Consider the following 15838-nt stretch of genomic DNA (forward strand, 5'->3'; position numbering starts at 1 on the left):
ATTTGAGTTTTACGACTGTCTTGCAACCTTTTTACGGTTTGTATGGTTCGGCGTTCTTCGAACCTGGCAGAACCTCGAAGTCGCAAGACTCATAATCGCCCACAAGCGTGAGTTTACTTCCGAAATGGCTTTTTGTTCTAACCGTGTCTTGAAATGTGCATACTGTTTGAAGTCGTTTACTGTAGAGCTGGGCATTTTCAAAACGTCCCTGACTTCCATTACTTCAGCGTTCAGCTGCGTAGACTGACAGCCTCTTCAAAGTTGTTTGTTGCCCTTATTTTGCGTAGTTAAATTACACGATTTCCTTTCTGAGAACGCGCTTTTCTGAACTCTTGGGAAAAGATTAGGTAACTTTAGTATTTATTTAGATGCACGCAGCAGGAGAGACATAAGAATCAAAGCTTCAGACACACCGCATGAAAATATCAGTATGTAAAATTATCTTCATTAGGTTCATAATGATCGACGTATATACAATGATTAGAACATTAGAAACATCTTAACGAGAACAAGCTACTCCGACCAACAAAGCTTGCCAATCCATGGCACTTAATTTCTGTAAAATATCATCAGATCGAGTTTTAAAGGTCCCTAAAGTCCCACTGTCTATCACAGGAACTTATTCAATGTATCTACGGCTCCTAACGTTTGTGTGAAATTTACTCTTAACAAATTTCCAACGGCACTCGAGCGATTCTGGAGACTCTGGGGTCCCAAGGCAAAAAAAATTCATGTGGACCTCCAACTCATCCTTCCCATAGTCCCAACAGGGTAAAATATATCACCATTATTTTAGTGGAATGTCTGTTTTGAAAGATCAACAGAGAAAACTATATAAACACAAATAATTTTTGTAATTTTGTGAAATTTTAAAACCATACCATTTTCTAAGCCAGCTTAAACCTAAATAGGGTCGTAGGGCGTGCTGGAGCCCATCCCAGCTAGCACAGAGCACCAGACAGGAACATACACCGCACATTCACTAGGGACGATTTAGTAATGCCAGTCCAGCTAACCAGCATGTATTGTGGCTGTGGGAGCACATGGCACTCACGCAGGGAGTACCCAGGTTGTGAACCCCAGTCTCCTTACTGCGTGACAGCAGCCATTATGTTGTCTGTTAAAAATGTAAATAAGTGAAATGTAAATATATTGCACATAAATTATTGGTGCATATGGTAATAAAAATGAATACAAGTTAAACATTGTAATATGAATAAATAAAAACACATACAAGAAAAACAAAAATGGCCTGGTTCAACCCTTTTAAATCTCTGCTCAAAACTCTTCCCTTCCAGTCCTGGGATCAGCCTAGTTGCTCTTTACTGGACTTTTTCTAGTTCTGATATGTCTTTTCTGTACACAGAAGACTAAAACTGCACATAGTATGTCCAGGTGCAACTTCACTAGTCTACTGTAATAAAAGAACAAGTGTCTGTGTATGTTTATGTATCTTTGTGTCCTTCCAGTTGCTAGGGTAAGGAAGAGGAATTTTAAAATTGGCAAAACATAAAAGAAGGGGCAAAAAATCAAAATTGATAATAAGAATAACAAGTAAAAACCTAAAAATAAGAAAATGTAGTCTTTTTTTTGTCTGATGTTATACTACAGCAACAGCAGCATAGTAATGACTTTTTTACACCTGCTCAGGCCAAGTGAATGTGGTTTGTAGCTGTAATGCTAAAGACTGATAACTACGTATGGTGGGCAGAGGATGAGTGAAAACAACGGGAAACCAAAGCCCCAGTTGGATAACCCATGTATCAAGTATACTATAAAACATGAGGTCTACGTTGATTACTTAATTTGAAACAGTCTTTGAAGGGTAGCACAGCTAGTGCATTATAATGCTTAAGTATAGCCTCCATTGACGTATACTCAATACATATACTGTAACCTGACATTCTTTTAGCCTTCTTGATGACTTTTGTATACTGTCTGGATATAGTGACAAATCTTCTGTGACTCCCCAATCTATCTCATAAGCTTCACTTGCAAATTTTAAACCTCACAATTTGTATTCAGACTTAACATTTTTACTTCCTACTTTTATTACCATACATTTACTGACATTAAATTTAATCTGGTACAAATCTGCCTAAGCCTGTATAGTTATATAGATAGGAACTTTATTTGTCTCAAGAAAGAAATTTGGCTTTTTACAGAAACCTATTAATAAAAAATAAATAAAATACACATACACACACTATGCCCTGAACACACATCAGTATGATTTAAAAGAAAGATCAAATCTGACTTGTCAGTTGCAGTTACTTGCTGTCCAAGTCCCTCTGTAATGATTTAACAGATTATATATATTTTCTGTCAATCCATCTGTAAACTTAACCAGTTTGTTGATTATATTCCTTTTCAGATAAATTATATCTATTTAAAACAGCAGCAGCCCCAGTACTGACCCATGAAGGACATCGCTCGTAACATCACTTAATTCTGATATGCTTCCTTGCATCATAACCCTCTGACTCCCAAGTTTAGCCAATTCTTCACCCATCTACACAATAAGCTGGACTCTCACTTCTTTTTGTTTGATACCCAACTTTTCATATGGTACTCTCTCAAACATAAATAATATATTATGCACCACTCTGAATGAGTTTGCTCTTGTCTTCTATAATGCAGCTTAGCTTTGTATGTGTTTGTTTGTTTGTCCATTCATTCATTCATGCATGCATTTTTTCATTTATTCATTATCTACCTTCTTCCCAAAACTGAACTTTATTACAACTGTGGCTACCTCTGTTCCATAAGGCCAACTTTAATAAGTGAACTGTACTTTTTAATAATACTGTTTACAGGGTATACTGTACAGTATAATTACAACACTGTCAGGTTAAACGCCTTAGTTGTAGTAACATAGTCATTTGGTGGGACTGAACCTGTAAAATTGTTGTTTACAGTCCCAACACCTTGGTCACAAGTGAGTGACTCTGCCTGTGAGTGTGCTATCTGTCCATCAGTTTTTAAGGTATTTCTTTTAACATTTGTTTTATAGTCTATAAAGTTTATGCCTTATTTGTTATCACTTGTATAGAATTGGTACTTTGGAGATGTTACTATTTCTTATTCTCTTTGTAACAGCAGTGACAATATTTAATTATAATTGTAGAATATAAATTGAGCCAAACGGCATCTGTTTATTCACTTTCTGTTACCACTTATCTGATTAAAGGCCATGAGAGTCGTAGCAAATTTGTGCAAAATCGGGCACAAAACTTAACACAACCCTGGGCGAGATGCCATACACAATACATCATGAATTGCAAAGTAGATGTGCTTTTAGTTAGTAATGAAAACCACCGTTTAGGGGTAATAATATTGTTGGAAACAATAATAGCAAGGGAAGCAGTCTGATACAAGTATCAGACCTTCTTTGGTGAAATGATAAAACATATTTATGTATAAATGCAGGGAGGCATGCTGGAGCAGTGGTAGTGCAGCTGCCTCACAACAAGGAGGCCAGAGTTCATGTCCCAGGTCTATCCTGCTAGGAGTTTGCATATTCTTCCCATGTCTGTGTGGGTTTCATCTGGGTGTTGGGTTTCCTCCCACAGACCAAAGATGTGCAGGTTAGGTGGATTAGTGGTGCTAAATTGGCCCTAGTGCTTGTGTTCATCCTTTTCCAGGTGTTGCTCCTGCTATCCAGCTGTCCTGTGACAGCCGGCCCTGAATAAGCAAATTAGGAAAATGGATGCATATATACACTAATTTGTCATTGTATTTATTACATTTGGTAGTATTTAATTGCAGATTTGTCGCAGACATTGTCAGAGCAAGACAGGCACACCTCATTTCCTTTCTCTCATTATGGCGACATGCACTTTTTTAGAAAATACATTCAGTTAGGTTGTAGGTTTTAAATCCTGAGGAGCTGGGTGATCATATTTAATCACTGTGTGACTATAACACAAAACGAAATTACTGTATGTAACATTGAGCAAGTAGAAGGAATTTGTAATCATCTTAATACTTACATAGTTTTTGTAATTGTTACTTTAAGAACATACTCATTTTACATAATCTATTTGAATATATATTAATGGTGATATCCATACAAATTGGCTCTACATTAAACAAACGTTCCCGTTTCCTTCTTCATGACTATCTTCGATTACAAGGTGTTTAGTGCTGACCTGGGTTTGCATTATGAGTATTTAAGTGAATGTTACTGAGATCTTTACCTTCAGTCTTTAGTGATCCTGTTGTTCATTTTTTAATTATTTCCTGTGCCCAGTGCCACCCCCACCCCAGACCTGGACTGGACTAAGGAAGTTTGATACTGGTATTTTATGTTATGTATCTTTAATTGTAGTTTTCACCTAGTTCGATATGAGATTCTTTATGTTAATAGGAGGTTTGAATGCAGAAATTACAGTTGAGAATAGGCCTGTGCCCTGCTGTCCACAACCAGACAGTATAAACAAGGGATTAAAAAGGCTAGTAGGATGATGTGTTCAGTAAGTCAAGGGAGGTTTTAAATAGACCGTATAATACACTTGAAGGGTTACATCTGGAGAGCTGTGTGCAGCTTTGGTCACCATGTTATAAGGACATAACCCTGCTTAAAAACTTTTCAGAGAAAACTTACTAGACAAACTCCCAAAATGTGAGCTATGCAGAATCATTAGTGACAATGAATATTTTCATATTAAGTAACAAAAGATTAAGAGGAGTCACTACTAAAGTATAAGGAAATTAGACAAATTTGCTCTGGCTGTTACTTTAACCTAAGAACTTTAAGAAGGACACAGTGGCACAGATGGAAGCTGGGTAAGAGTGCATGTCACACAAATGTTAGAAAATATGCTGAGAGAGAGAGAATGCAGTAGATGCCTGGGTGTAGTTTCCTCACAGTGTTGTTGGAAATTGCACTTGGTGGATCTTCGGATCTCCACTTGATATTATTCTGGATGCATTAAGTGAATGCAGATTGAAAAAGTAGGAGAGCACATTTGCCCTTTCTCCTCAAACGTTTGGTATATTTTAATTATGCCAACTGCTTTCCTATTTCCACATTCTATTACATTTGTGAATGACATACTGGCTTTCAGGTTCACAGGGCACTGTGAAGGGCCTGCAAGGGCTGACCATTTTGCTTCCCTGCTCCAGCTCTGTGCTGACTTATGTTAGTTTCGTTTCTTTTCTCTTTGCTACAAGAAGCAGAGACGTAAGTATAGCTCTCAGTCTTTATACGGTAAAGATTTTGGAGAAGTCTATGCTTATTTGTAGTCTGTAAAGTCTAGTCTTTCAGAAAAGAGAGTAAATACATTTTTGCAGGACAGAAATCAAAGCTGGAATGAAACTTACATTGTGCCATTATGCTCGTGTGCACTGACCTTTCAATATTAGTTCATCCCTAGAATCAGTCAATAAAAAGATTGTTAATATAATCAATTAATGCCAAACTGTAGGCCTATGTAAAAGCACAATAAAAATATATCACCCAGCCAACAAAACATTCCACTATAATTTCTAACAGGTCGTCACCTAATGAAGATGAGGGTATTTTAACAGGAAGTGTGGCCTTGCAGTGCAGTGCATTGTGCATTTTACTTTGATTAATCTGCAGTACGTCACATGGTCGTCTGAATTTTTACTCACGGTTTCTCCAATAAAAGAAAGCAATTTTATATAAAACACAAAACATGAGAATGGTGCATTAAATACGCAGTACTCCATTTTTGCTACATTAACAGTATGATCTTAATGACAGCATGCAATAATTAAATTATCATCACGGGCAGAGCAGCCTGTAAATTCATGTTTTTGTGCATCATCTAACTAAGAAGGCCCAGCCTGTCTGTTTGATGTGGTCATGAGAGAGAGTGTGCAGTAATTTCAACTCTGCCAGTGTTTGCTTCAGAGGAAATGTGCTGCATGTCTAATGTCGGTACAGTGTACACAATCAGCCCTCCCAACTAGGAGGGCAGTTAAATGAACTTGTCCATTTGTAGCTGGTATGCTGCCACAATTTAAGTGTGTCTCTCTGTTTGACGCGTCCAAGCTTTTTACGTAATGCCTTTCAGGGCCATATTGGGCAAGGAAGTATAAACCCTGTGGATGACCTCTGTTTCAGCCCATAGCATCTGTAAGCACATTTTTTCATACCCATCTCCAAGGCTAGTTGGGCCGGAAACTGCTAAGCTGTACATTCATATTAGTCATATATTCCCTGGCTTAAAATACAAAGCAAGCCCGGGAACAACAATGAGAGTGTGAAAAACAATATACAGTATAATCTACAGTAACATAGACTTCCATCATGTTGCCATTGTGAAAACCTAATTAGTTATAGCTGGTCTTGATTTTGGACCCTTGCATGTTAGATTTTCTCCCTACCTTTTGTTTTTGTACATCACACTTTGCCTTCCTGTGATTTTGGCATAATGACTGATTTTATTTCTGACACCATACATCACAAAGCGACTTAAAGTTATGTCAACTTAGGCAACTTTTTCAGCGATTTTTATTAGTAGCCTTCTTTTATATAATCCTAGGAGTTGGAACCTGTCACCTAATGTGACAAACCCAGTGACTCACCGCAATAAAATCAAACAGGTTTCATTTTGTCTTTATTCATAGTCAGCACTGTGTGTATGAGAGCTGACAACCAGTGAATGCCCATCCTGAAATACAAATGCATCTATTGCAGCAACAACAAATAAGGAACGCTGGCATTTTGGACCTCACATACAGAAGATAAGCTCATCTGTCTGATGTCTAGTGTGTTGCACACCGCAACAGAATGGAAAAAGGGGCCGAGATCACATCTGAACTCTCTGTAGCTGTTAACCCTTTGCATAGCTTTAGCTCTGCTGTCAGGAAACAGGGCGAGCAGGACTGTGTTAGGAGTTTAGCACTCAATCAGTAAGTGTGACTTGGCCAGCAATTTTCAGTCATTTAAATTGACATGGACCAGCAGCGACATCAGTAACTCCGGTTAGCAGGTCTGACATACCCCACGACTAGAAGTCACATAATGTAACATCAGCTTTAAACAACCACAGACAGCCAGCATTTTTCTGTCATGGATATTGCGTGTTCCGCTGCTAAATTCATAATCTGTGTTCAACAGTCACACTAATTGACACAATGCTAGGCATTTTATGTCTTGAGGATGGGTTTTTGCTTAGTAAGCAGCCATTCTTGTGTGTGGTGGCGATCTTGAAGTACACTTCGGAGGAGTGTTGAATACGAGTGCCAGCTAGACCCGCTGATTGTCCACTCACACGTTTTTATGCAATGTAGTTTATTTTTGAAGTAATGTAAAAATCCTGGTCTTTTATATTAGGATGAATTTTAAAGTAGTTTGGCTATCTAAAAACCCCCAGGATGGCGACCTTGAAGTGGTGCGTAAGGCTTGTGCACTGCAATGATCTTTAGAGCTCAGTTGTCTGGACATACATGCTCCTTTTAGTGTTACCTATGGGGAATTGTACTAATCCGGGGTCAGAAAAGAACATTCCACAAATGTTCGAAGTGAATTGAAGAGGACCTCCTCCCGAACAAGCATAGTACTGCTTTGAAGTAGACATATTCAGTAAGATTTTAGTTTTCTCTGGTGCAGTTGAAGCCCAAAGACCACCTAGCATGGAAGACCATCACTACTGTATGTGAAAACCGAATACCTTCATGGCTTAATTATGATGACTTGACCTTAAACTCACAGGGCTCCCATGGACTGGAGGGTGAAATCCTGCAGTGGCTTTTGAGGATAGTAGCCAGTGTGTCGGATGTTTAGGGCCTTAGTTCTGAAATCGCTATCTTCAGAAAGCCCAGATTGGTGCTTATGATTTTTTTGCACTAGCTTTTTGAGGATAAGAGTCTGAGAGCCATGAGCCACAAGGACAGGAGCTAAGCTGGTAATCCCTGCAGTAGAAATGTTTGCTCACAGAAAGCTGAAGTGAGGATACTTGACAAAACAAAATCCATCATTTTTAGTTTCGAGTATCTTGGCTCTGGTGTTAGGGAAGCAACCAATTACTTTCTGAAGTGGCAAGCATCCTGTTTTTATTCCACTGCTCTTCATCTTACTGGCAGGTTGCTCTGCTGGAGGCCGAGAAAAATCATGTCAGGTCGACCGCTGGGCTATTTTCCAACTGGCTTGATGGAGCTGTGTGAATGTTGGGACCATATTATACTGAGGGAAGTGCAAGAATTCTGGAGGACCAATACATTTTTCAACCTTGTTATCCAATTGTGGGCATCTCTTTAAATATGTTAAAATATGTATTCAAAGGTAGGATAGTGCAGTGGTTATATAAATGGAATGGAAATAGCAAGGATACAGGATCAAATCCCTGTATGGAGTCGTGTGTGACATTCAGTGGTTGTCCTGCCTAAATGCCATGTCACATTACACAACTTTTCCAACGATTTTCCATCATAGCTTACATTGAGTTAGAGGGCAGGAGACTCCCTGTAAAGCCTGTCATATGAAATCAAGACTTACTCAGAGTCTCAGTTCAATTAGACCACGACTTTTTTTGTCTTTAGTCGTAGGGGCATTTTCTGTGTGCGTGAGAGCTAACTAACAATAATTGCACTCCCAGAAATAAATTCATACAATGCAGTGACTAGGAATATAGAATACCAGGGCTTTAGACCTCACAAGCAGTAGAAACACTTGTCTGTCTGATGCCTCCTGTTTTATGTACCATGACCTAATGGAAAAAAGAAAATAAGGGGCCAAGATTGTGCCATATCTGTTAACCCTTCGTTCAGCACTGGCTCCGTTAGGCAACATGCCATTGACTATCAGTTGAAGGGGCAAGAACAACTGTGCTGGAAGGTTGTCACACAATTGAAAATGCGATATGGTCCATCAACTAGTCGCATAAAAGAGGAACAGTTGAAAGAATGTGATTAGGAAGAAGAAACCCTGTTTTTACCACTAGGGGGTGTTATTGCTGTATTTTCTAATTTGTGCTGTCGGGCGTTAAGGGCTGCCAGACTTAAAATGTGTAAAATAAGTAATGAGCAGATAGGTTTATGGGGTCATTGTTGTCATGTGTACAGAGTACAATGAAATTTATACTTGCATTTACTAATCAATATGCAATGTGTCACAGTAATTACAATCCTCTGGGCATACAAATTTAAATAAATATTTCTCCCAAAAGCATCTCAGCCAATCAGAACTCAACCAACCCCTTGTGTCATTGTTGTGACACAGCTGCAGTCGTTATGATTCATTCCAAAATCATTACAGTTTTGCCATGAAAAGTATGTGTGTGTGGTCCACATCACTACTTTATATGTTACAGTTTCACCAGGCAAAATGTGTGGCATTTGTTAAATAACACTGCAAAAGTAGCATACGCCTAACTTTAACCTGTTGCACAGAACAAATATATATTTTTTTTTTACCTCAGGGTTTTTCAACAATGTTTCAGGTAACGAGAGCACAGAAACAGGGCTAAGGAGAAGATCAGGTAAGTTGATTTATGTTTTCTATTAAATAAAACAAAGTTCTTTATTTTATTTTAAAAGGTTCTTGTTTATCTTTGTGACAGAGAGGTGTTTGCGAGACATGCAAGTGAGAATTTCACTGTATATGTAACAATATTAATACATCTACTGTGCTTTTGGAGCAACTAGGTGATACCAGCAAATCACAAGAGGGTTCTACTGCTACAAGGGAAGGCAGACAAAATGAGCTGCCTCAGCTGTCTGTCTGTAAGGTGTTTAAATATCAAATGAACGAGAGGCCATAGGAGGATGCCCAGGCCAGCCCTATACCTCAGGTATGGTTTAAATATGAGCCACCTGCCAGGATGTCCCACACATAGAAGACTTCCTAGAAACTGTGGAAGGATAGTGGCAATTTGGAGATGAGAAAGTGCAGGTAAATGAAACAAAGCACCTGCCTATAATGGATTTTAGGATAGCATTCATTGTTAAACACACTAAGCAAGAAATGCTGATCAGTAAAGCTTCCATCCATCAATTTCCTAACCCATTTAATCCTGTTTAGGGCCATGGAAGACAGAGCCTCTGCCCAATGCAAGGAAGGATCCAACCATGGATGGGTGTACCATTAAAAAAACAGACACAAATCAATACTTCAGTGTACTAAGATAAAAAGTTTATGTCAAGAAGCCCCTGATGAAACCCTCTTCTTCTCCTCCAGGTATGCTAGACATTGTATCACACACGGAGTCAGTGCTGGGGACAGAATCAGCAGCTTTGTGATTTACAGTCTCTAGACCACACTATCCATTATAAAGCACAGCATATACAATAAAATACTTTACAGGCTGGGTATTTCTACTGTGTGACCACACTGGGTGAGTGGGGACTGAACTGGCAGCCTGCTGCTTTACAGTCCAATGCCTTAGCCAGTAGGTTTGATTGAAGTTAGGTTTCCTACTTTTTCACCCCACTGGAAGGTTATGTCTTCCATTTCAAAGTCTGTTAATCATAGGAAGATGCATCAAATATCATTTTTGGTGAAATCGCATTTATTATACTTAACTGGTTTTAATTAAGCCATGACAATATACTGTATGTTTCAAATGTCAGGGTGATTAAAATGCCCAAACTGACTGTGCTCTGTCGACTTAATATACAGATGGAGGGGTTTAGCATGTCAAGTGTACCGTGTGAAAGTAAACTACAAAGTATGCCAATGCATTGCTTTTAAAGTTAAAAAGATGGTCTTAAAATATGCTTTTATAGCTGTCAGAAGGAGAAATAAATTTCAAAAATCTGATTTTATTCAGACATGTTGTTTTATTGTTTTAAAATAGATGTGTTAAGGTTGGGGCGCATTTATTCCAGGAGATATGGTACAGTGTTGTGGTAAACAGAGGCCATTGGCATGTACTAAGGGGGATTTTTCACAGTTGGGAAGCTCTATAATTGACTGGGGTTTTCTCATTTTGAGACGCCTCTATCTAAGCTGTTTTTTTGACCAGTGTCCAATCGTTAGCTTCTTTTTTTTTTGCTTTTTCTTGCAATATACTCCTGCAGATTTTGCGGTTGGTTCTTGTATTCACAATGAAACCTTCCTCAACAGATGCTGCCTCTCATTCTATTTCTGGAAGACTTTCTGTAAAGTGGCTAAGGTGTGTGGGGATTGTTTTCATAGCATGCACCATTTACATTGGATAAGACCCCTCTACAGCTGTTGGAAGAATGTTTTATAGCAGTGCCCCAATGACAGGAGAGGTATCTGCTTCATCTTGTCCTTTCGGTCTAGATGGAGACCCCGCTGTAGTCTCAGAGAGGCTTTTGTAATGGTGCATTGACATCATTATATTTAAGCCTAGTTCATCTTCAAGGGGCATTTATTTGTGGTAACACTCTATAAGATGGGTGGTATCCTTGGCTCACTTTTCACTTTTTTCCTTTTTTTACTCAAATGCAAACCTGAAGTACTTCCGTTTCATTTTTGCATTTTAAAGTTGACCGCTAGACTTTCCGGTGTACAATTATTATTCTGTATTTAAGGTATCCCCTTTGTTCTGGTTGTATTCATAACATTGTGTCATTCCTTTTTTGAACTGTTCACTGTGGAAGGCACTACCTATCTACTATCTTATATATAAATGTCTACATGTGGAAGTGTGTGTGTGTGTGTCTGTCTTGCCTGGAAGTGAGAAGTGGAGTCGGGGTAAGAGCTCCACCTCCGATGATACACAAGTGAGGCCAGCACGTCAGCAAAATGAAACCTCCTAGGAGAGAGATGGCCAGAGTAGTTCCTTTCAATTACCTGACATCTCTACATTGCAGTTTTTTTTCTGACGATTTCAATAGTTTCTAGGACCTTGGGCTTTTTACAGCATGGGAGTACAAAGCTAGTAATAAATACTAAAATGTTAATATCTGGGCGTGTGTCCAGTCCCTTGGAGTAATCCAAGTGGGAAGGTTGGCTTTGGTGACGTGCTCAAAAGAGTAAGTGCAAGTGTTTGGCAAACAGGTTTGAGTAAAGGTGTAGCTGAGAGTCTACTCCACTGATAGGAAGAACAAAACGCAGACAGGAGGTGAACAAGATGGCACAAAACAACAGAGATCAAAGGCTAGCTTTATGGGAAAGCACTTAACAGAGGGCGCACTGGTCAAGAGAAATTCAGATATACCAGACTACATAGTAAAAGTGCTGAAGGTACATATAGATCAAGAGATGTCAAATATTTTAACATTTAAATGATTGCCTGTTTTCAGGTTTAAGTGGCTAGTATAAAATAAAATGTTCATCACCTCTTGCTCCTCTACTGACACTTGGTGTAGTCATGCCAGTGAGCTGTTGGATTGTGCCTCCTATCACATTCTCCCGCTTTCTTAGAGTAATGAGAAAAGGTGGCAATGAACCAAAAAAAAGTAGAACTGAGTTACGGTCTCATACAATGTGGTGATTTTGTAAATACACCATCGCCAACTTTTCAAAGCTTATTTACATGTAAGCATGAGACAGCTCCTGGAAAATGAAAAGTGGAGATGTACAGAATGAAGTGGATATTCATTCACACATTGCTGCAAGAAAGGATTTTTCGTTTTGGGCTACCAAATGCGACAGGACAGCAGCAGATCTTGGAGACCCCTGTGTGTGAGCCATGGCACTGTTATATACTGCTGAGATCTCAAACACTTTGAAAAGCTTTATGTGGAATAGAGCCTGGTGAACCTAACCTAACCAGGGACTCTGGACTTCTGAACACTAGGGCTTGGCATGAAGTCAGTGGCACAAAACTACTTTACTGTGGTGCTCTTATCTACTTTGTGGCACTCAGAGGAAATGCATAGGTAACCTGACCACACTCTTGCCTCAGCACTGATTAGACTGGGGAAAATGAGAGGCAATTCTAGGCTAAGGTACTATCAGTCACTAAAGGACACGGGAAAAGGTCTGTGTTTACTCTGTGAACCCTACACTACCTCACCCGTTTCAAGAATCACAACCACCCAATTCCTTGTGTTTTGACTAGACAAGACATAAGGGTTATAAAACAATACTCTATACTGTTAGAATGAAAGTTCAAAGTCTAATCAATGTGGAGTTTACATTTTTTCAGTGCCTGTGGGGGATTTCTCCACATTTATTCAAACATCTCAAAGACAATCCATGTCATGTTAATCGGAGAATTTAAACTTGCCCAGTGTGAATAGTGGACTGGCATCCCATCCTGGGTTCGGTTGCTGCCTCCCACTCTGTGCTGTTATTACAGTGGTTTCAGCCTCACAAGCCGGAATGTAAAAGGAAGGTTTATAAACTGCATGGATGGAACCACGGATGAAGCATAGCCTAAAATTCACAGAAGGGGTACCACTGGCCCACCTCCCTGCCAGAGGATCCAGAGGAGTCTGGTCATTATGTCCAGGCCCATCACTGTAGCTGTAGTCAGTATTTAAGAAAAAGAAGTGCTGAAACACACACACTTCGCCTGAATTTTTGGGATTTGTATCCTAACATCAGTAAAGTGCATTTGATAGGGAGAATGGGCTGTTTGGCCGTTGTTATTCTGAATGTTTGAACTGACCCTACTCTGTTTTGCACTGCTCAAATAAACCTACCTGATGGTCACTCTACACAGTGGGTCTATCTTCTTGCTTAGAACTACCTGTACCCTTCCACCTTTTCTCTAATTATTTGTTCAACTCTCAGTTTCTTGCCACTTCCTCTTGCTACTACCCCCATTTGCCTCTGTAATCTGCCCCTTCAGATCATCAGGCACTGACATCCAACCTCTGCGACACCTGCAGGTCAGACTGACCCTGTCCCAGCCACTCTTTCAACCCCAAGTTCACTTTGCCCATTTTATGTGCCCCAAAGAAAGTTGTGCTACCAATTCATTCTACCCCTGATATCCTCCAGGTTCAGTGTCTGCTAACCAAGAGTGCCAGTCTCCACTTGTCATGTTGCCCCCTCCAATTTCAGTCACCCCTAAACCCAGCAACCTTCTAGCATATTCTGCCTAAATGGTGCTCTCTATTGCCCCCATCACATTCCAGTTAATTTACCCTGCCACTGCAAAGTGCAAGAGATCCCAGTCACCTTCCATTTCAGTCGTCCCCATTCCACTCACCTTGCCTTTGCAATGTGGCCTGGTCATTCTTCACTAATTGTGCTCCCACCTGCCCTAGACATATTTCAGTCAGTTCTGATCTTGATGTGCTCTGCCCTAGTCACATACAATCCCTACTCCTGCTCTAAACTGTCCAAGTTGTGCAACCATCTGCCTTCTGGTCTGTTTGGTCCTGGTCATGCTCATATATACCTCAACTACCTTACAATATATTCTGCCTTATTTGTGCCTTTTTTAAAAATCCATTCACCTTCCAGACCCATTTACCCTGCCGTGTGGCCTGGTCATTATCCTTAATCATACTCCCTTCTGCCTCAAGCACCTTCCAATCTGTACTGCCCTAGCCATGCTCCCAGTTATCTTACCATTTGCCCGAGTTATCTTCTGATTTATTCCACTTTAGTTGTGTTCCTATCTTTCATTGTCACTTTTCTGCTCCAGTTGTGTTGTCATCTTCCTCATCTTCTTCCAATTTATTGTAGTCATGATCACCATTTGTGCTGCCAGCTGCCTGGAGCCTAGTTATATTGTTATCTGCCCCATCATCTTACCATCTTTTCTGTCCTAATCCTTCTTCCGACTGTTGTATTTGTGTTCCCATCGGCTTTGTCACCTTCCACTATATTGTGCTCCACTCGTGCCCCTGTGTGCCTCCCCCCGTCACGCACCATCCACCTTCCAGGTTATTCAGCCCATCTTTCACTCTAGTTGTGTATCTGCTTGCCTCGATCATCACCCAGGGTGTCATACCCAGTTTTGCTCCCACCTTCCTCGTCCCCTTCCAGTTCAGGCGACACCTGGCTTGTTTACACCATGTGGCCACTCTGTTTACTGTGTGCTGACTGTCATTGCCTCTCTGGACTTTGTCCAGCGCTCAGCTGCAGGAGTACAAAGTTCACTTGGCAACTCGTAGATACAAATGAACCTTTGCTAATGCGCTCTGCTCCAACACAAACAGCCATCTCGAACTCGGGGCTGCCGAAGCCTGCCTTTTTTTTTTGTTTCAGCCAAGGCAGTTGCTTGCTCTCCTATCGCACGGCGCCCCAGAGAGGGAGCGGCAGGGGAGACGTTCCTCTGTTCCGATGGGATTTACCAGGCGGCAGCAAGTGGAGGAGATAGGCTGACCCCGCCATGGTGACCAGGCTTACGTGCCTGCAACAGGAACTGCTCCGAGCGCTGCTCAGCTCGGGCCTCAAGAAGCACACCATACTAGAGGCGCTGGGAGAGATCGAAGCATTCCGAGCCAAGCCGGGAGAAAGCGAGGAGGGGGACGGAGTGGAGCCACGCATGGGGGAGGAGGAGAGCTCTGAGGATGGGGAGGAGTTTGAACCCCCTATATTCAAGGAGCTTGAGGCCTTGTGCCCAGAAGAGGCTGCCCAGCAGCGGGCCCTGGTGGATCACCTCTTACAGTAAGCACTCGCTTAAGTGGCAAAAGTCATCCTGCACACAGCTACTGGGTGCAACTGTCAGCTTAGGAGTGGGTGGAACTTGAAAAATGGGGCATGGGCTGCTCAGTGTAACTGATGTCACAGGACTAGTAGGTAATGGGCACAACTACCAGGTAAAACTAATGTTATGGGAGTAATCAGAGCTTCTAGCATGGGCACATTTACTTGGTATGACTGGCACCAGAGGAGCAGTTAGAACCTTCAAAGTGAGCTCAGTTAATTGGTAGGAGTGGCATCTGATGTGTAAATTTAAATTGCAAAATGGGGCACAGTTGTAACTGGTATCTTGAAAAAGTAAAGACCTCCAGGGTTGTTTAACTGGCATCTAATTTGATCCTCTTGGTG

General features: G+C 40.7%; 1 protein-coding gene across 2 annotated transcripts in view; it reads left to right on the forward strand.

The window, feature by feature from the left end:
* hnf1a (HNF1 homeobox a) overlaps nt 1–15838 on the forward strand; it is a 24103-nt gene continuing 8265 nt past the window's right edge. Inside the window, exons 1-4 of one of the 2 annotated variants that reach the window (XM_039771693.1) lie at nt 1–107; nt 9393–9452; nt 9619–9865; nt 9995–10150. Coding sequence is in view for 1 of the 2 variants with exons in the window: in XM_039771691.1 (XP_039627625.1) it covers nt 15177–15454 (278 nt within the window). In the remaining variant the exon portion in view is untranslated. Of the gene's footprint in view, nt 108–9392; nt 9453–9618; nt 9866–9994; nt 10151–14969; nt 15455–15838 lie in introns of those variants that run through there. The other variant, XM_039771691.1, reaches the window with a different exon arrangement.

This window comes from Polypterus senegalus, chromosome 12 (genome assembly GCF_016835505.1).
Source record: "Polypterus senegalus isolate Bchr_013 chromosome 12, ASM1683550v1, whole genome shotgun sequence".
Classification (NCBI taxonomy): Eukaryota; Metazoa; Chordata; class Cladistia; order Polypteriformes; family Polypteridae; genus Polypterus; species Polypterus senegalus.